This window comes from Daucus carota, chromosome 3, assembly GCF_001625215.2.
Source record: "Daucus carota subsp. sativus chromosome 3, DH1 v3.0, whole genome shotgun sequence".
Lineage (NCBI taxonomy): Eukaryota > Viridiplantae > Streptophyta > Magnoliopsida > Apiales > Apiaceae > Daucus > Daucus carota.
Genome location: NC_030383.2, coordinates 46,720,562 through 46,742,540, shown reverse-complemented (window position 1 = coordinate 46,742,540; position 21,979 = coordinate 46,720,562). Strand labels below are relative to the sequence as shown.

The following is a 21,979-nucleotide window of genomic DNA, read 5'->3' as shown; positions in this document are numbered from 1 at the left end:
TCATTGGACGATCTGTTTTTCTCTTTTTAATTTAATGAAATTAAATTATAGAATTACAGCTAGTAAATTTTGTATTATCGCCTAGGTAATGAAATTAGGATAGTCAAAGCCGTGTTGAGTGCCTAGAGAGAGAAGATGGAAACAAGGGGGAAATCAAAGGAAATAAAGCTTAGAGAGAGAGGGAAGACTAGTGGTTTGACCTTGATATTAGGAAACTCAAGTTGTGGACCTTGTTTTTAGTTACAAACTTGAGGATCATATTACATTTCTTATTTTAGGGCTTTTTTTTATTTTAGTAACTACACTAACTTTTTTTTTGTCACATTTAACTACACTAACTTGATTATATATCTATTTGTTTAGTGATTTATTATTTGCTGAATAATTTTGAAAATATAGAACTTATTCAAATATTTAACACGAAACAGTTACGTGCTAGCTAATCAAACCTTTCATGCATACAATTATACAAAGTTAAGAACTGGATGACTTTTTGTCAGGGAAATAACTTTTCCAAATTTGATGAAGAATATTCTTAATAACTTCTCAAACAAATTTCTTCTCACTTGGATATATCACTTTCAGAATATGTATTATTTTGAAGTTTCTAAATGGTCAGTTTTCAAAACTGCGAGCATTGGTATTAATTATATAATATTCATTTTAAATATATATCAAAAAAATTTCAAAAATATTTTTTGTATATAATAAGTTACATAGATTTTTCTCGGATGAAAGCTCAACATAACTAAATATATTAAAATAAAAACTTCGATAGACATTTTTGTAACACATGCTTTAGTGTTGCGGTGGAAAAACAAATATTAATTAAAAGAAGTTATAACATAGATATTAAATTCTTTTACATTGAATATTTGTTGAAAATCTTAACCCGTTATATAAAAAATTTAAAAATAATTTAAAAAAATTGAGAGTGTTAACTTTTCACGGCTTCAACTTCTTTTATAAACAATGTAATATCTTATAAATCTTAATTTATTTTTTATTTTTACTCAACTTTTAAAATTTAAATAAGAATTAAATTTTTTTATGCTAAACCAAACCGTCAAAATTCAACACAACTCAATTTGTTATTGGTAGTGACGTTATGTATGTCACTGATTGAACAAGGCAGAGTGATTGGTCTATAAATATCAGTTACGTGGTCTAAATCAGTCTACAATTATTTATTAAAGCTGATGTATGACTATTAGTGTTCTAGTCATACAATTCTTGTATAAACAGTTTACTTTGATAACTGTAATAGAATTAAACAAAAACATGATAAATGTGACATTTTAATGAATTGGTGAAGGACGAACCATATGCGATTGAGTATATACAAATACATATAGCTGGCCACCTTTCGTTCTCAGTTGGATCCAAAAATTGATTGCATCATCAAGAATTTGAGTAATCAGATCTCCCGATTAATAACTCAGTATCTTTTTATTTAAGAGCGTAGAAGAATTATGTAGGCCTCTTGATAATATTTTATTAACATCTCATAGTCTTATTCTATAATAAAGTGTTCTAAATATTGTATTCCAAACAAATTGAATACTGATCCAATTTTACTTAGCTTAATTTATATTATTTTTCTAGAAATAAATGTTCACAGTTACGAATCAGAAATATTAAGCATCCTTTAAATGTTTAATTCTTAGAAATAGTATATAAAAATTAAAAAATTATAAAACTGAGTCATTATTTTGGGTAAATAAATATAGCATTGGACCATAGCCAATCAAGGACATTGATACACATTATGACACAATTATATCATAGAATTGTTCATTTATATTCATGAATTACTCATACAACAGCATTATGATTCAAACTTGTACTGAACTGTTGTCTGGTGCTAGTTCATCATCTTGAATGGTATCTTATGTTTTGCCTTGACTAGGCATGTACTCACGCCTGCAACCTAGTACAAGAACCGCCTGTGCCTCCCATACAAACAAATGCCCAACAAAACCGTGTCCGGAGAGTCTTGTATTACACAGAATAAGAGGAATCTAAGAGCTTGAACCTTTAGCACGGTCGATAATAAGTAGATACTTGACCATCAATTCGACTACAAGCTTACGGAGATGCAAAAATTTGAAGCCAACAGAAGTTGATGAAAATGCATTCTTACAGCATGACCTGACAAGTTTTACTTGGAGGTGCAGTTGAAAACGCTATAGTCGAGCATCAGTTAGTTTATGGCAACTGGGACATAAACAAAGCTGAGACTAACTCAACACCTCGAGCTCAGAAATTAAAAAAACTGTTGCTCTCAATTATTAGCTTTACTACTCATACACAGTGGAAACCAATATGTGGACCTTTAGTGAGAGCATAACTTCACATTTAAAGAGCATATTGCACATGGATTGTATCAGCAAGGTCCGATTACAGGGAATATTTCTGCAAAATATATGATTATTTTCTAGGCAAATTATAAGCTGACCCACCACCGCAAAATTCACATGTACCAATTTGAGTAAAATGAAGAAAACTATATCATTGTCAATAGTAAGAGGTAAAACACTTCTGCAACCTGTGATTTCCGTTTCGGCTGACCGTTTGCCGAATCTGTGATCAGCATGAATATGTAGAAAAGGCATCATTTTAATTAGTTTAACTTTGGCTAATTAAGTCCATCTGGACAGGCAGATCAACAATACAAGTGTGCTGATCATAAGTATATAAATGACCACACTTATATGTCAACCAAATCAACTGCAACTCCAGCTCTTGTTGTAACACTTGCTTTATGAGGCAGCTATGAAATGTTTTAGCATGCTGAACAATTCTGGAGTGGCGTAAGCAAGAAAAGATCTGACCATGTAGCTTCCAACAACATTTCAGTAAAAAAGCATTGCTGCTACTCTTTGCTAGGCTACTGAGGCAATTGCATTCCATGGCAGCGATAACTATATACAGATGCATAATTTTCAAGCAGTCCCTAATAAAATAGTGAAGGACATAAACATAATTGTTCTAATAATAATAGTACTTACATTAAAATTGAAACTTAAAAGAATTTAATCAACAAGGAAAGATTTTTGGTGATTGGGCTGAGAAGCACACCTAGGCTCCTCAGAACCCAAAAAACTGAGCCCTTTACTGTAACTGAGCCACATATGACCTGCATGTTCTTACTGAATTCCTCTCACAATTTATATAAGGGTCCTGTTGTCAAGGAACGTTTAACCAACAAACTGTGTCCTAGCCGTTGGATCGTCTGGGACAAAAGATTTTTTTTTTTTATCATTCCGCGCTTTTTTTCCGCGGATACTGGGCCTTCCGCACATAATTTACGCGGACACATCCGTCCATCCGCGCTTATTTTGCGCGGATAACACAGAAAGATATCACTCTCTCCCTCTTCTCTCTCTGCCTCTCTCTTCTGAAAAGGGTCAAAACCATGGATAACAATGAAGCAACGAGTACAGTGTTATTAAGAATCAAAAACTTAGATCCATAAAACGGTAGCAAAATCGTGGGGTATCTTCTCATAAAAGAGATTGGGGAGAAAGAAATGATAAGGCTTGCTTTTGAGCCTGAAAATCACTTGATTTCTCTCGTTAATCAAGTGAAAGCCGAGATAGCTGCATCAAACCCTCCATCTGCTTCTCCTTTCATCCCCATCGCAAACCCTAACAGGCCCAATCCTTTTGCCCAATCATCACCCATAATCATTGTTCCAACCAATGGGTTTATGAGCCCTTCTTCTTATCCGCGCAAAATAAACTTGGATGGATGGCGGTGTCCGCGTAAATTATGTGCGGAAGGCTCAGTATCCGCGGAAAAAAAGCGCGGAATGCTAAAAAAAAAATCTTTTATCCCAGCCGTTGGATCGTCGATCCAACGGCTGGGAAACAGTGTGTTGGTTAAACGTTCCCTGACAATCAGTTGTCAGGGAACAGGACCCTTTACATAATACTCCCACCGTCCCACCCAATTCTTTACATTGGGTTCGGGCACAGAGGTTAAGAAATTTGTATAAAGCAGTGGAAAAGGGAAAGAAAAGTGGGTGAAGTGGTGGGACCCATTGAATTTTAATAAATGAAAGAGAGGTAGTGGAGTAAAAATAGTGTGAAAAGGGGGAAAGTGGTGGGACCCATTAACTATTTTAGGAAAGTTTTGTAATATAAAGAAATGAGTGGAACGTCCAAATAAAAAAAACTGTAAAGAATCCGGTGGGACGGACAAAGTACCAAGTTTACAACTCACGCAGAGAGGTACAATTACTAAGAAGGGTTACAAAGAGAAAGAATAAGAATGCTCAATCAGGAATACGGAATACTAGAATATAGAAAGGAAGACAATGTTTAGGAAAGCACACACAAGTTTTTTACTTGAGAAATATGCCAAGACTAGGATGCCCCAAACACTAACAATGGATCCCTATTTATAGTGGTCATGGAGGGGACAACTTGATAGGGTGAAAGCTAACACACAAATAAGATAACGACACGTGTATGGATATCTTATCATAATAGATAAGATTATCCACTTATAATTATTACTACATACTTCCACACACATACAATTATTACATCATACTTCCACACTTTATTCTTATCTTACATGACACACTAATATTACATGTACACCCATATATTATATAAATAAAAACAATCACTTCATGCTTCTCTCCCAAATGACGAAAAAGGTGATGGCTCCTAGTCTTCGTCATCCTTACTTCCTAAGGAGGTACAGAATATCCAAGTCCTCGAAGACGTTTATATATCCTGTAAAGGGTTCTTTTAAGGAGCCTAATCTGGATGATTAGTGTCTCATTCATCTGTAGTAATAGCTTCAATCTCCAACTTGGATGATTAGTGTCTCTTTCACATAGTTGGGAGGAAGATTTTATGGATGTTGCCAATACTCAATATGGCATGCCTAGAGGAACATCGGTAAAAAGAACATTGTTTTGTGTACACATGAGTGCCTTGTGTTCTATACCCGGTTCAGTTGCATACTCTTTGTTATGCCAGAAAGTACATGAATATTCTCTGTGAATAATGACTTCATCTTCAACAGCTTTTATTGTCCTCTTGCAATCAAAATGGATGAATATGTGTGCCTGCTCTCTAACTCCATTCAGACATACCCTTGAGGTCTCAGATTTTCCTGCCAGAAAGTAGCGTCTTCAAAAAGACTGAGCCACTTATAAAGCTGCTTGTATTTTTTCTTACAAGGCTTCACAGTGGTTAGAGAGCATACTTTGCCATAACCACTATGAATACTTTCCCAACTATGTGAAAGAGATTCAAGACTGTCAGTTCAAGTTGGAGATTGAAGCTATTACTACAGATGAACGAGACATTAATCATCCAGATTTCAGGCTCCTTAAAAAAACCCCTTACAGGGTAAATAAACGTCTTTCCGAACTTGGATATTCAGTACCTATTTCCTCGGGAAGAGAGGATGATGAAGTCTAGGAGCCATCACCTTTTTCGTCATGGGGAGAAGAAGCATGAAGTGATTGCTTTTATTTATATAATATATGGGTGTGCATGTAATATTAGTGTGTCATGTAAGATATGAATATAATATATGGGTGTGCATGTAATATTAGTGTGTCATGTAAGATAAGAATAAAGTGTGGAAGTGTGTGGAAGTATGATGTAATAATTGTATGTGTGTGGAAGAGTGTGGAAGTATGTACTAATAATTGTAAATGGATAATCTTATCTGTTATGATAAGATATCCATACACGTGTCATTATCTTATTGGTGTGTTAGATTTCATTTCACCCTATCAAGTTGTCCCCTCTAGGACCACTATAAACAGGGATCCATTGTAAGTGTTTGGGGCATCCTAGTCTTGGCATACGTCTTAAGTAATAAACTTGTGTGTGCTTTCCTTAACATTGTCTTCCTTTCTATATTCTAGTAAACCTGATTGAGCATTCTTATTCTTTCTCTTTGTAACCCTTCTTCGTGATTGTACCTCTCTGCGTGAATTGTAAGCTTGGCTATATAACTTCAAAAAACAAAAGCATTTCTGCATATTTTCAAAAATATAGAAAGAATGTAAGAGCCACCCTTTTCTCCTTTTCGCCAAGTCTGAAGCACAAATTGTCGCACAAACATCTCTTGGACTCTTTGGTACTATGAATACATGCAGTTAACTTCTATTGGCACGGCAAAGTCTCTCTGAAAAAACCACTTGTTCTTCGTTCACCAAGTTCTTGATCCCACACATTCTCCCACCCAAACATTCAAGACCACTAAGATTGTATCTATGAGAAAACATGTGATTGGAAATCTATGACTATGAACATCATTAAGCTTGTTAGAAATATCAAGATAAAATCTTTAAGGTTGTAGATTTATGTTATAGACTCCACAAGAATCCATAGACATATTATCTTAGAGATTTTATCCCCGCCTTTTTATCAAACTAAACAAATTGATGATATTGTTGTTACTTCATAGTGCTTCAATTCTAGTGCTTCAATTCTAGACCCTCCATCACATGGTTTTCCATAGGCTCTATGGCCGCAAGCCCTACAAGCCTCACATGCAACTGATATATAATGAGTGGAAAAAGGTACCAAGTGTGAGTATAATTAGTGGTTTCTATAGATTGTAATTGCATACCCATATATCGATATATCGAAAGAGTGTGAGAGTAATGAGCACTTAAAACTACTAGAGGAAAGAAGTGTGGTAAAGATACTCAGTGGTGTTTCGACAGAACAATTAAAGCACAATAATGACCACAAATGCAACCCCTGCACTCCCTTCCATAAATTTGGAAAATATGCAAGAAATAGGGAAAATGCTTTTGACATGCAGAGTTTTGTGGTTGTGCTAAAATAAAAAGATACAGGTCAAGTATCCACCATCATCATAATTCAAGTCCCCCCCCTCCTTCCAGAGGTCTTTGAGTGAGTAGTTTTCCAAGAGTAGTTCGCCATAATGTAGAGGTTGTAATTGCATTATATCCATAGATCAGAAGAGTGTGAGAGATGTTTGTGTGAAAATAATCTATGCTTAAAACTATCAGGGAAAAGTGCGGAGATACTCAGTGTTGTATCGATAGAACAAGTAAAGAATAATAGTAGCCACAAAGGCACTCCCCCACCCTCTCTCTTCCATAGATGTAAAAAAAATATGCTGAAAATTGAAATGCTTTTGGCATGGAGAGTTGTGGTTGTCCTAAAATAAAAAGATACAGGCCAACCACCATCATCAAAATTTAAGTTTTATCTTCAATAGATTTGGAAAATATGCAAGAAATATGCTGAAATGCTTTTGGCATGCAGATTTATTTATGTACTTGTGCTAAAATGAAAAGATACAGGTCACCCATTATCATTGGAATCTAAGTTTCTGTAGCAAGACGTACTGGTTCAACTACATTTATCTGAATCACTTTTGCTTTCTCCTATGATCATTAATTTCTTGCCCAAAACTTTCTGAAGCTAAGTGAATATGTAGGAGCACTTTTGCGAGTGTCTTGAAGAGTGTTTGTTCCTATTTCCATCCAGGCATATAAAACCAACATACGGATATACTTGTAAGTACAAGTAGGGTACGGACAGGGCAGTGTGCATATACTGACCTTATCACTAATGATGAGAAACTAACATGATCCTTATCACAGTTAACTTATAAGTTTACCAATACTGCAAGTCTAGTCATAAAATGCTAACTACACTATCATACATTTATAATTGAGTTACTTCCCCTACTCCAGTGGCACCATCAGAATATTTAAAAATTTCAGACAAACAAATTTTTTGTTCAAATATTGGGACACATAAACCAAAAGCTTAACAGGTGCAATGTTAACACTTCTTATCAGCAAACCAGCAAAGACGGTCAGCCAAATTCACCAAACAACAGCATCTAACAAAGTAGATAACAATAACATACAGCACCTAATATCACAAACCTGTGCCAGTCCTTCCCTCAATTTATTATTTTTAGCGACTTCTTGTTCATCAAATCAGCTCTAGGTTCCATCTTCACAGGCAATGGAGCAGAAAACACAAAGCTTCCGTCTTCATTTTCAATTGGTTCATGACCACTTGATTCATTATCACTTTCAGCGACCACATTCCCTCTACGATCTCTACCATCATCGCTGATTTGAGGTGACTCTTCATCTTCTTCCTCGTCATCTCCATTCCCGATTTCTTCAATTTCTCTCCCTATTTCCTCAGCATCAACCGAATCACTTCCATCATTGCTATGGCATTCAACAAATGAAACCGGACCATTATGGCCCTTATACACCATATACACATTTCCATTCTCAGCAAAGCGAACACTTTTCTTTGCCTTAGACGGAGCCCCAGCTTGCCTATTCATCAAAACCCCATTCCTAACTCGTTCAACACCCCGCTTTCCATTCACATATAATCCAGAATTTTTATCCTCTACATTGTCTTCTTCCTCATCTTCCTCAGAAGCCCTGGAGTAGCCCTCCATTTTTTCCACCCTCTTCCTCAATTTCTCAAGCAACTCTCTCTCCCCATCCTCTCTCGGACCCCTAGTTCCCAAACCACTCCCCCTCAGATCACTGCTTAAACCCCTAGATTTAGTACCACTCACACCAATTCTCAGATTCTTGACAACCCTAGTGGAAAGCTGGTGCCTTTTCACAGAAAGCTCCTCAAGATAATCCATAAAACGAATTAATTCCTTGTTAATCGACCTCTTAGCATCTCGAATCATCGGATCACTACCCTGCAAAAACACAACCCCAGAATAAGATAAAAACATATAAACCCCACTAATACACTTAATTCTGACATGTATATCTCTATAACCTGAATGAGCTCGAGCTTGTTGAGCAAGTTGAGAGCTTTAAGCGAAAGAGCTCGAGAATCGGAGCGGGTATTATTAGAATGATTCAATTTAAGAGTGTTAAGAGCTGATTTGATCAAAGCAAGATCTTTAAGCTGACGGAGAGTTCGAGATCTCCGAACAAGAAACGCCCTAAAGTGGGTCTGAATAGTACGCGCCGCCGCATCCCGGAGAGAGAAAGAGGCCGAAGAAGAGCTGCGGCGAACGGAGGACTCAAGCGCGGAGATGCGGCGGAGGAGAGAAGAGATAACAGTGTGGCTAATCTCGTCATTTTCTTGAACATATTCTTGGCGGCGGAGATGTTGAAACTGGGGTTTAGGGTTTTGAAGAAGGGGTGATTGGGGGTAGTAAGAGTGATGGGGTTGTTGAGAGAACTGTGCTTGGCAGTGGATGATGAGGGGTTGTTGTTCCGGCGGTGGTGGGGGGTGGTGGGAAGTGGTGGTGCAGTGGCAGCAGAAGCAGGTGGTGGTGGTGGCGGAGGGGTGGCATTGCTGGAGGTTGTGGTGGTGGTGGTGAGAATGAGATGCCATCTGGGTTTGAAGGATTGTAGAAAGGGGAAGCAGGAGATGATTATTGGGGATGAGAGAGTGATGAGAGCAGTAGAATGAACAAGGAAAGTGCTGTGCTTTTTGGAAAGATGAGTCATGAAATGATAATTTTGATTTGTGACATGTTTGCTTGCAGGGTTGTTTTGGTAATTTTGTATATTATTTAGATTCTTTTTTCGTTATTTATTTCCGAAAATGCTTAAAAGCAATTATTTTTGTTATATATACGTCACATACTTAAATTTGTATGAAGATATCGATCAGTTGACAACTGACCTACCAATTAAAGATTTATCAGGTATTTATCAAAAAAAAATAGTGTTTCTTTAGTCAAACCATAATATAATCAATAAGTTAGTTGCTCTCAAAAAAAAAAAAAAAAAAAAAATAATAATCAATAAGTTAGTAAAATATTTTACAGGAAATTTTCCGATAATCATGAGATTTTTAAGTTTTAACATTGGTACCGGCCTGGAATAATACCCTAGTATCATTCTGCGCCCTTGATTCCAATTCAATTTTGTTCTGATAATTTAGAAACTGTATGTTGATTATCATTCCATTTCCGTGACCTTAGTCTTATTATTAGTGGTGTTTTGGCATTGAGTAAATGTGGTTAATTTATTTAGTGTGATTTTACGAAGCAGGTATATGCTCAATTTGATCTGTATTGTTAAAAGAAGCACGTGACAAGTTGTCACGTTTTTGGAGTGGGAAGTGAAGGACCATTCTTGCGATTCCAGCTCGTTATCATGCTGTTCTAGCAATCCTGTCCCTGCTTAATAGTTTTTCATGTATGATGCTAGCAGGGCCGCCTCTGCCTTAAAGCAAACTAAGCAGTTGCTCAGGACCCCCAAACCAAAAAAGCCCCCCAAAAATTTAAAACCCCTTTATATATATGCATACACAAATATTAATATTTGTTTTATTAAAAAATTTATTGGAAACAAAATTTTATCAAACAATTTTAATTTCTTTAATATATTTAATTAATAATAAAAAATGACTTATTATTTAAAAATTAGAATAATTAAAAAAAATTCATTTAATTGAAAGATTTTTGAAATATAAATTATTTTATTATGTTTCTATAAATAATTTTTATCATATTTATATAAATATTTTTTGTCAAAAGAAATTAAAATATATATCACGAATAATTGTGATGAAAATATTATTCCATTTATTAATATATTTCATGTACAAAATGTATGGAATCAAATATAAAAAATAATAGTAATAGACGTAAAAGAAGTCTAAAGACAAGTATGTGTCATAAATAATTTTGCTAGTTAAATGTAATATCAAGTTTATTATAGTAAATGTTAATTATCAATATTAAAGTTACTAAGGTCTTTTTTTTCTTTTGTCTATATAAATGATAAAATATTAAGAACAAAAAATTACTCTTTCAATTTGTCTTTTCAGCTTTTACTGTGTGCATCAGTTCGGACGGCTCTAATGTAAGATACTAAACTATTATAATCTTTTTTGATACTTTTCTCATCTTTATCATTCAACATCCAATATTGAGGTAAAAATTTTATAATAATAAATTTATATTACATCAAAAAAATTATAATAAATATGTATGGGTCTCATTTTTAAGTTTTGCTTAGGGCCCAAATTTGATTGAGCCGTCACTGGATGCTAGTTTCCTGCTAAACCAGATCCCAATTGTATCAACATCAAACTGTTGTAAACATGGCTCGTCCTTAAAATAAGCCTCCATAAATTTTGACGATTATTTCCTCACAATAATTGCTAGAACATAGAATTCATCCTAGGGCGAGAGCAAGATCAACTATTTACTTATTCCTCATAATTTTTGCAGAGAAAATAACACCAGTTGTTGAGAGAATTATGAAGAAAGTATTGAGACTACAATCTGCAGAACATCAAACATTCTGGGAAAGATCCTCACAATTCCTACCTTTCCTGTATGAAAGGCCTAAATGCCAAAAACTCTGTAATGTACTACAAACATTCATTGACTTAGCCTGCAGAAATGAAACAAATTTGAGAAAACTGATGTCTCGAACAAATTACAAATCTATCTGTCCCTCCTTTATCATATTCCCGAGCTATATGGTAAGCGCAGAAACACTTCAAATCTGTTAAACCAATTCATCATTTTCCCCCGAAGCACAAATACTGTATAACTATCAAGTGAAGTAAAATGCATCGTGGAGGACTTCCAACTTCCCAAAAGACTGTGACGTTCAGACCTAGAACCATGGAGGTCAATATATAAATGAAGCATTTTGGTCAACTTAACATAACAAATGCATTTATATGGTATCTCTTCATCCCCCATTTAATGAATATAACTTACAAAAAATATAACATTAACATGCTGGCACCTTGAGCACAGAAAGTAACTATATTAATGCAATGATAGAAATAAGCTTTACCATAGTTCTGTTCTAACTTCTAATTGCACCAGCAGCAATTTTCGTTCTCTCAGATGCAAGCTTCACGATCATAGCCATATGCTTTTGTCCTTGGATATGATATTGGAAAACTGTTTCACTATTGCAAACAACATTACATGTAACACATGTCCTAACAGTAGAAACTGGTGCTCCACCTTCCAGAACTCTTCTCCTCTTTGTTTCTAAATCTTCTGAAGAACCTGCTGCTTTCTTTTTTGACTTTCCCACACCAACAGACACACTCTTACCAGGATTCACCGGTGGCCCAACCAATGGATTCTCGGATGCTACTAAAGGGACAGGCCCAGGAACAGGAACTGATGCCCTTGTAAGTTTCTCCAAATTCTTTTTGTGTTTCTTACCAGAATTATGCACATTGAGAACATCGATCGTGTCGCATTTAACCTTGCAAACTTCACACCATGCAGATTGCACAATCTTTGTCGCTGACGGTGTTGCTTTCTTCTTATCCGGATTCTCCCGAGGTCCAATAACTGGATTTGCTGGCCCTGCTGATGCGACAGGAACGGGGTAAGAAGAAGGTACAGAGCCTCCTCCCAGTTTCTCCAAGTTCTTCATGTGCTTCTTTCCTGATTTATGTTTGTCCAGAACATCCTTGGTATCACAACTAACTCTGCAAACTTCACACCATGCAGATTGTACAACCTTCGTCTTTGGTTCTTTCTTCGAAAAGACTTTTAATTTAGCTCGCCGATTCAACGAAACCGGTTTTGGTTTAGCAGGCACATATTGGTGCATCCCATTAGGTGGTAGTGTCACACCCTAAGGCAAATAATATATCAGAAACTTCCAAACCAATTGCAAAATACAAAATTATTTTTTTAATTCTAGTGTTTACTTCTCAATAAATTTGATACAGGATACAATTATCACAAAGGTTATCACGACGTCAAGTCGAGCATCCGCACCCAGTTACCTGGGAATCGACTAGTCATAAAAAGTCGACAAGCCATTCATATACCATACTATAACTAATTATATATATAATGTAGTTTAACACACATCAGTTAATAGTTTTAATAAAAAGTAAAAGATAATAAGCAACAGTGAGATGCACGACACGCGGCAGATTGTTAGTTCACATAGTGACAAAAAGGAAATACTAGTGTGACGTTGAAAATAATACAAAGATTAGGTTGAAAATGACACAAAGATTATGTAGCCGGAATAGGTAATCAGGGCCTACACGCTGACGACAAGCTATTAGTCAGACCAGATGTAGCCGTCCAAAGCCTTGTATTTCTTTCCAGGTCCAAAACACATAAGATTTTGTCCAAAAAACCCTACTTCTGAAGCTTCAGGTTGGGCCACGTACCGGGTTGGGTCGGGTAAAACCCATGGTCGCCAGACTAAATAAGTCGCTACTCGACTTTTTCTATAGAATGACTACCCGACTAGCTGACGACTTGATAACAGTGGTCAACACATTCCAACTCTGCTATTAGCCGTCTACAAAGCACCCGCCAAAACACACTCAAATAAATAAAGTAAACGCTGATTATGGTTTGAATGTAAATTCTTAAGAATCCTAATAACAACAACCATAAACAACGAGTGACCTCTAATCGACAATATAACAAATCCAGCTTAAAGTTGCCATATGCCAAGCAATGAAGCAGAAAAAAGATTCTCATATTCTCTCATCAACGCTATCAACATTTATAGAACATCAAAAATCTTTTAAAAGATGCAACACCCAAAATTTTAAATACAGGCCTACTATCTAGTGCTAAATAATACAAATTCATCAATAACTAAACTAATTATACAAGAACATAATCGAAGCATTAAACCTAATCCTACAACACCACATAACAATCAAATTCATCAAATCAATAATAATTTACTCACATTGGCAGCACTAGTAACATCATTCACAGCCCAATTAGTCGACATGGAAGCAGCATTCGGGTCCGAATAATACGGCGCCGTAACAACTTCCGCACTCACAGCTTGATACTGCTGGTAATCAACACCCCCGGGTTGCTGGACCTGGTAATCATACCCGTATGATTGCGGAGGGTAAGAATTCAGGTCAAATCCGGGCGGGTTAACGAAGCTACTACCCTGGGAAACATTGTAATACGGATCATGACTTGGTATCGAAGAGTCCGATTGAAAAGTGTGTTGGGAGTAATTAGGGTTTGGAGGTTGAAGATGATGATTAGGGTAATAATACGAGTAATTAGATGCGTGAGATTGTTGATAATAGAGAGCGTTGGGATCAGTTTGATTTAGGGGAGGGTAATTAGGGTTAGGGTTTGGTGGCTGCATTTCAATTTTGCCCGTAAAAACACAACCAAGAAGACTACAGTAACGATTGTAGACGATCTCTTCTTTGGTTTTCTAGACGAAGGTGCATGGAACCGGGTTTCGGGTCATGGATTTACTGAGGCCCGTTGGGCTTCTGGATAATAAGCAGAAGAAATATGTGCCATTTTTGTTAATAAATATTCCAAATACGAGAAATAATCGATCAAGACTATTGTATTTTCTTCTTTTAAAAAAAAGGCTATTATAATTTCTCAAAGTCATTTTCATAATAATTCATCTAAGCATTTATAATTTAAAAGAATTTTTATTAATTATATAAAACATACTTCCACTCAATTTAACACTCCAACTAGTACAACAGTTCTTTTACATTCATGTATCGCGATCGTCATGTAATTTATTATCAGAGCCTCTTTTAAAGCTCTTGTCTAAATGTGTTAGTCTAAATTGGCTTGGCAGCGAAACATGTTCAAATAAACACGATATGTTCCTGGTGTAGGTTGGAAGATGAAACGATAGAACATGTGCTCTTTGGTTGCTCATTTGCTCAAGGTGTATGGTCGAGGGTCGGTATTCAGGAGATAAGCCCTGAGAGGTATCAAGGGCCTATAAATGAAGTACTATGTTCTCTAAGTAGTACCTGCACTAAAGAAAATTTGTCCTGGATAGCAATTGTGTGTTGGAGTCTGTGGAATCGAAGAAATAGGTGGGTGTGGGATAAGATTAGAGGATCAGAGTTTGGAATTCATGCAGCAGCAGCTAATCTTCTCAATGAATGGAAGAATAGGCAAATGGTGAAGCAAAATCACAGCCCTGTAACGAGTTCAGCTACAAGACGTTGGTGTCCACCAGCTCATGGTTGGGTGAAAATCAATACTGATGCAGCCATCTTTCAAGCAGATGAGAGCATAGGCGTTAGTTGTGTTATCAGGAATGAGAATGGCGACTTTGTGGGTGCTAGAGCAAGCAGGAAATCAGTATGGTTACAACCGAGAGAAGCAGAAGCAGTGGGATTAAAAGAGGCGTTGGCATGGGTCAAACAACTCGGATTCAAAAAATGCATATTTGAGACGGATGCTAAAATGGTAGTGGATGCTTGTAAAGGAATGCAAGGCAGGTCGTATTTTCACACGATTGTGTTAGATTGTGTAGAGTCTTTTAAGCACTTTGATTCAGTGCTAGTCGAGTACGTTCATAGGTCTGCGAATGTTGTGGCTCACACGTTAGCGAGAGCTACTCTTTCTATGTCAGGCTTCCAGGAGTGGTTTAATGTTGCTCCAGATGTTATCTCTAATGTATTAATTTCTGATTCGATTTAATGAAAGCAAGTACGTTTATTTCAAAAAAAAAAAAAAAAAAAAAATTGGCTCTTGTCTAAGAGCATCTCCAAGGGACTCTCTAAATGAGCTTTTAATTTTAAATTTAAAGAGCAAAGCAAAAATTAGAGCTCCAATAATGGGCTCCTAGAAGCTTTTTAAAAATTTAAGAGCTCATCATCTCTCATCTCTTTTAAAGAGCATGTAAGAGCTCTTAACTTTTTTTCATGAATATAATATTGATTTCCCTCCAACTTTACCTCCAACATTTCTCTCTTTTTACTTTTCTCTCTCATTTATATGAATAAAATATTCATAAGGAGCAAGTATAAAGAGGAGCATTGGAGTTGAAATCTTTTTCAATGTCTTAACTCACTAGGAGCCAAATATTATAATATATTTTAAAGAGCGATTTAAGAGCACCATTGGAGATGCTCTAAACATGTTAGGCTAAATTTGAATAGAATTGTGTAAAATTTGATCAATTTTTAAGACATTTTACTTAGATGATAATCAGTGAAATCTTTTAAAACAGGGGTCATTTTGATTTGACGTTATTGTTAATTCTGATCCGATTGACTTTCGATATAACATTAAGAGGGGTGTATTGGATTGGGATTTTAAAGCATTTTTTTTGCATTCATGAAATCTGAGGGTATTCGATTGGGATTGTTTGAAATCCATTAAAATCTTGAGGTATTCAATTAGAATTTTAAATTATGCTACAAAATCTGGTGGTATTCAATTGGGATTTTAAATTATCCTTTAAAATCCGATGGTATTCAATTGAGATTGTTTAAAATCCATTAAAATCTGATGGTATTCAAATGTTGATGGATTTTTTTTCATTTCATAAAATGATGGATTTTGTGGTATTCTTCAATGTATTTTAAGTTTTTTGAAATCTCATCAAAATCAATGGGATTTTGAAGCATTGTACCTAAATCCCATCACTCTGCGACATTTTATCAAGAATCCGCACAAAATCAAAATCTCATACAATCCATTAAAATCCATAACTAAAAACAATCCATTAAAATCTCAATCGAATACACCCCCGTAAAAGTAAGATGCGGAGAGAGATCGATTCGTCAAGTTCTCGTTCAAATAGAATCGCGCAAGAAAAAATATTTGTCGTTTGTTGGTTATTAGCGAAATCCTTAAAACGTCCGAATCTGAATATGACTTTTAAAACAAGTTTTGAATTAGTGGATCCTGCTAATTAAAAATATAAATGACATAGAATGTTAGTACGGATTGAATCCGTATGTAAAAATACAAGTAAGATTTATCACTTTTTTTCTTTTGAACATAAAAATATATTTAATAGTTTCATCAGAAATCATCACAATTTAAATGATATTATCTGCGTAAGTGATGGATAATAAATTAGGAAATTATATTTAACTTGAAATTTTCTTTTCGATTTTCATGGAATCAAGTAAATTTGATAAAATTCAGATTTTTAGGTGTGTTACCTATTTTAAATCAATTATATAACTAAATTTTGCTACGGAACATCTAAAAATATGACTTAAGAGTTTTTATTTAAAGATACGAAATTATACTTTAAATTTTGTTTGTTAGTTATTGTAAAGCCAATAAACAGCATTTTTATTGTGTCATAATAATATTTAATTGAACAAAAGAATTATGAGAATTTGTTATTTTACACCAACTATGAGAAAGATTGTAGAAGGGGGGGGGGTTGAATACAATCTTTTACAAATTTAAAAGATTCAAGAATAATACACTAAGAACACAATAAACAGGAAAACACCAAGTATTAAAAATACGGGTGGATTGAATGATCCACCCGTGAGATTTTATATAGAAGAATCTGTGGATTGTTTTACAATTCGCACAGCTGCTGGTTCATCACTCAAAACAAGTTCTAACTCTCAGAATTTTTCTCTCAAGTAATTTGAACAAGTTCAACTGATGCTACTAACTTGGTTATATACTCCAAGTTTTACAATGCTTTTAGCTAGATTACAAAATGCACTCTAATCTAAAAACAATGCTGCACAACTTTGTCTTATGCATGCTTTCTGAGATGTCTTCATCTTTGACCATCATCTTGATTTGATCCAGATTGCACTGCATGAGATAAGTATGTTTCTGCTTCTTCTTTATTTTCCTAATTAGGCTTCCATGTCTATTTTAGTGTAATTCGATCCATGTGATTTGTCAGACTTAAGCTCTAGTCACTTTCAACTGCTCTTTGCTTCATCAGTTGAAGGTTCTGGTTGCTTTCAACTGCTATTGACTTTATCAGTTGAATGCCTGGCTCATCAGTTGAATGAATTACAAACTCCATCAGTTGAATGCTGTTCCAGTCTCATCAGTTGAATTCCTCAGCATTATCCGTTGAGTACTTTGTCTTCAGTTGAATGCTTGATTTTCATCAGTTGAAACATCATCCAGTCTTTATCAGTTGAACAGTTACATCTCATCAGTTGAATATCCTTCACTTAGATAAAATTACATGGCATTGGATATTTACAATTAGCCATCCTATTCTACCCATCCGTTGATAATTCCCAAAGACAAGAAATGTAACAATTACAACTGAAATTTGATAAAGATTCTAAGTAAGACATGTTACAAAAATGTTTATGTTATCATCAAAAATTATTGATTCCTAACAATCTCCCCCAATTTATGACTGGAGAAGATGCAGACATAAATTCTACACTTGATGATAACAAAACATTAATAAAATAAAATGCAGAATTTAAATACTGGAGTTAGAAAAGATTACAGATGATTGTGCTCCTCTAGACTGAGCAGTTACTTGTTCCTAGAAGATCTTCTTCTTCTGGACTTAAGTTTTTCTTCAAGAATATTGATCTGTTTCTGAAAGATCCTGTAGAACCATTCTTCATCACTATCTTGTCTGTTGAGCTTGGATTGAAGAGTCTTCAGAGTATTCAAGCTAGCAACCTTGAGTTGATCTTTAGGTCTGAAAAATCTCCTAACACCTTGATTGTCCCTGAATTCCATGACTGGAGTAGGTTCATGATGAATTTTCTTTCCAGTGTAGGGAATTTTCAGCCTTCTTTGTAGACTAGCATCTGAGTTCCATTCCTTCCTGATCTCAAGGATTCTCTTTAGTACCATTTGCTTGGCAGGTGGTGTAAATCCTCCAGTCCTCTTCATAGATCCATATATTTTTGTTAGAGAACTGAATCCTTCAGAATTCAGAACTCTGTGAAGAGGCCAGATGACATCACCCTTGTTTTTGTAAGAGAATACCAATCTTTCAGGTAACTTTGAAGTTGCTTCTATTCCTCTCACTTCTTGAAGATCATCCAGCTCCAGCTCTAACTCAGAAATTTCTTCAATGTTAGCAATGATCAGATAGTCATCAGGATTTTCAGGTTCTTTTGGAGGTTTAGGAGGGTTGGCCATCCTCTTAGCAACAGACTTGACTTTCTTCTTTGGCTTGGAAGATTCTTGAACAAGAAAAGCTGGAATTGGGATATCTTCCAAGTCAATTGGCTCCTCCTTTGGCATTATTGGCTCATCATGGAAGTTGACATCTGGATGTACTACTGTGGTGTCCTTGATTGGAGAAGAAGGCTTTGAGATAGGCTTTTCTGGTACTTCTTCTCTTCTCTTGGCTGCCTCAGGCATCTTAGTCTTAGATTTGACTCTCTTTTTCTTTGGAGAAGATTCAAGAGGCAATCCTTTCTCATTTAAAAGCTCAGCTGTCAACTCCTCTTCCAGCTCAATAGCATACCTTTCATCCACCTCTATTTGGTTCAAAGAGAGTTGGGATTCAAACTCCTCTTTTTCACATTCTCTGGCCACCTCTTCAGCTTTTGCAAATGAGTAGTGAGGATGGCCAGTTCCAATAAACAGCTTCTGGCCTTCTCTGTGGATGATGGCAAAATGAGCTTTTAAGGCCACATCTGCACAATCTTTATAACTTTTGATTTCTTGGCCCAGAAGCTTGTATTCATTTTTGTCAGGCCTGGCTAGTGGAAAGTAGATTGAGCTTGAGTCTTTTCCAGGCCTGGAGTAACCACAATTGTTTGGAAACAGAATTGGCTTGAACTCATTCAAGAATGATGGCTCACCCTTTTCTGTCTTGGAGGGAATAACAATCTCAGGTGTAATTACCCTGAGAATTGTGGTTGTGGTTGGAAAAGAGATTTGAGCTGTGGTTGCTGTAGAAGATGTAGATGATTTCTTGCCCAGTTGAGCCACTCTCTTTGCAATGGAGTCCAATTCTTTCATCCTTTCAATCTTTTGCTTTTCCCTTTCAGTGTGGAAAGGAGGAGGAATTTGACTGATTAATTCTGCAGGAGTTGGTAATCCTTTCTCCCCCTTTTTGTTAGCAGCAAGTGTAAGGGATGGACTGGGAAGAGAAGCACCAGAGGCAAGAAGAAGATGTTGAAGGAGTCCAGTCTGAATTCTTTGATGCTGCAACATCTCATCCATTCTAGAGTTTAAGATATATACATTGCCTTCCAGAGCTTCTACTTGCTTTTCCAATTGCAGTTGTTTTTGCTCAGAACCAGAAAGAGCTGATTTGACCTGAGCTGGAAGCTTTTCATCAATTTGTTTGGTCAGATCAGTCTTAACAGAGGCAATGAGAGAATTGAGATGCTCTATCTCTTTCTGAAAGTGGAGGGATTGATATTTGTGAAGCTTGAGGTTTTCTAGAGCTTGACTGGCAATGGTGGCAGAGATGGCTTGAGAGGAAGATGAGCTTCCAGGTTGTGATTGAAGAAGAGTGGAGGCTTGCCTTTCCAGCTCCATGCTAACAACAATTGCATTTGCAGATTGCATGGAGAGCCATGAAGGTAGAGAAGTTGTAGGTTGTTCAACAAGGGATTCCTCAAGAGCATCATTGAGGTCTTCATCACTATCATCATAATGAAAATCATCTCCAGCATTGGCAGGCAGAGCTGTTAATGCCTCCTTTGCTCTAAGCATTGAAGATGTAGTGTGAATCAGATTGAGGTGCCTCTCAGCTGCTTGATTGTCCAATCTGGCAAAGTCTTGAATGGAGGACATCCCATGAGTAAAAGTCTCAGGGTCTAGTGAAACACCATCCAATATGGATCTGTATTCAGCTTGAAACTCTTGTTCACTAAACCCTTCATTGACACCTGCATTTCTCTCAATTTCTCTCTTTTCTTGCATCAAGGGCTCCCCTTGGCTCACCACACAACTCACCTCTCCCTCACTTACCCTTACTAAAGGGTCACTCTTATCCTCTCCTTTTTCCTGGCTAGAAGAAAATGCCAGACTCTCCACACCCTCTCCTTTTGCCAGCTCACTAGGCTGCCTCTCCACTCCATAGCTCACTCCACTCAATCCTAAAAGTGTTTGTGCTACCATGTGATCAACTGCTGTAGAAAGAGGTAAATTAATTGAAGTAGCAGCAGTTGTCAACTGATGAGAGACATCAGTTGAAACATGAGTAGAAGAGGCATTCAACTGATGAGCGCTGTTAAGCAGATCAGTTGAAGGACAAACACTTGTCAACTGATGAGGGAGATCAGTTGAAGAAAATGAAGAAATAGGTTTAGAAGCTGTGATAGTTGAGTCTGTGGTGATGGATTTTAAGGGAAAATCCACAGAACACACTGTCACAGAAGAAGGAAATGGAAGAGAAAGATCCAACAAATCATCAAAATGATGATGATCAATCTCAGATGGGGGCTTCTCCATGAAATCCAAAGATGGAGAATTTACAAGTGTGGTGTGAATTAATTCCACATCCACAGAGGAGGTTGGGGATTGTGTTTGAGGAGTAGAAATGGTAAGATCACAAATATGGGTGATTGGTTGAGATGAAGAGAGGGGCTGTGACTCCACATTTATTGGAGTCACATCAATCTGACTTTGAGAAGTTAAAGGCATAAAATCCAGAATGGATGCCTGTGTGTGTGCAGAGTGCTTCAGTTTTTCACTTCTCAGCTTCTTTCTCCCATAAGCTTTTATTGGTGAAGAAGTGGTGTCCCTCCCCCTTTTTGACTGTGTCCCTGGTTGAGGACTATTTTCAATAGCAACATCCTTTTGGGAGGATGCTGCCAGGGATGAGTTTAATTCCATATTAACATCTACAGTCTTTTGGGAGACTGCAGAGTGGCTTGGCTGGTTAACACACATCTCTCCATCCTTATTCTTAGGGCTTCTTTTATATTCACCCTTTCCCTCCCCCTCACAACCTCCAATCACACTCCCCTCAGGTTTGTGTTTCTTGGATTTTACAACAGATGTCTTTTGGGAGGCATCTGAGGTTGGTTTAGAAGACTTGTTCTTAGAAGGTTTTGCCACTTGTGTGGACTGTTGATGGGCCTCTTCAACAGCCCTGATGGCAGAAAGCAAAGAAGGTGAGGGTTGAGAAAGAGTAGTAGGAAAGCCATGTACCTCTTTGTGCTTTCCAGCCTCCATTGTTGGCAGGTACACCACCTCCAAGGAAGGATATAAATTCATCCTAAAGAGGTCTTTAAAGACTCTCTTTTCCTGCACAAAACTGGGAAGCTTGGCTTCCTTGTTAGTAATAACTAGCTTATCATTGAGATGATTAGCTAGCATC

General features: G+C 36.4%; 2 protein-coding genes across 2 annotated transcripts; both read right to left on the bottom strand.

Moving 5' to 3' along the window:
• Positions 1-7,725: 7,725 nt before the first annotated feature.
• Positions 7,726-9,488, bottom strand: LOC108215473 (BAG family molecular chaperone regulator 8, chloroplastic). The gene is made up of 2 exons (XM_017387990.2): positions 8,790-9,488; positions 7,726-8,706 (listed from the first exon to the last, which is right to left on the bottom strand). Exons 1-2 carry the CDS (start codon positions 9,354-9,356, stop codon positions 7,927-7,929), a joined length of 1,347 nt encoding a protein of 448 aa, XP_017243479.1. The 5' UTR covers positions 9,357-9,488; the 3' UTR covers positions 7,726-7,926.
• Positions 9,489-11,164: 1,676 nt separating this feature from the next.
• LOC108211029 (uncharacterized) lies at positions 11,165-14,230 on the bottom strand. Its single transcript, XM_017382507.2, has 3 exons — positions 13,682-14,230; positions 11,789-12,592; positions 11,165-11,602 (listed from the first exon to the last, which is right to left on the bottom strand). Exons 1-2 carry the CDS (start codon positions 14,102-14,104, stop codon positions 11,801-11,803), a joined length of 1,215 nt encoding a protein of 404 aa, XP_017237996.1. The 5' UTR covers positions 14,105-14,230; the 3' UTR covers positions 11,165-11,602; positions 11,789-11,800.
• Between the last annotated feature and the right edge of the window lie 7,749 nt (positions 14,231-21,979).

Bases quoted from the DNA above. Each gene is read 5' to 3' on its own strand.
- LOC108211029 (XM_017382507.2), bottom strand. From the start codon at position 14,104: ATGCAGCCACCAAACCCTAACCCTAATTACCCTCCCCTAAATCAAACT. The intron at 12,593-13,681 runs GTGAGTAAATTA...TATTTGCCTTAG, and splicing joins ATGTTACTAGTGCTGCCAAT to GGTGTGACACTACCACCTAA.
- LOC108215473 (XM_017387990.2), bottom strand. From the start codon at position 9,356: ATGGCATCTCATTCTCACCACCACCACCACAACCTCCAGCAATGCCAC. The intron at 8,707-8,789 runs GTTATAGAGATA...GTGTTTTTGCAG, and splicing joins ACAAGCTCGAGCTCATTCAG to GGTAGTGATCCGATGATTCG.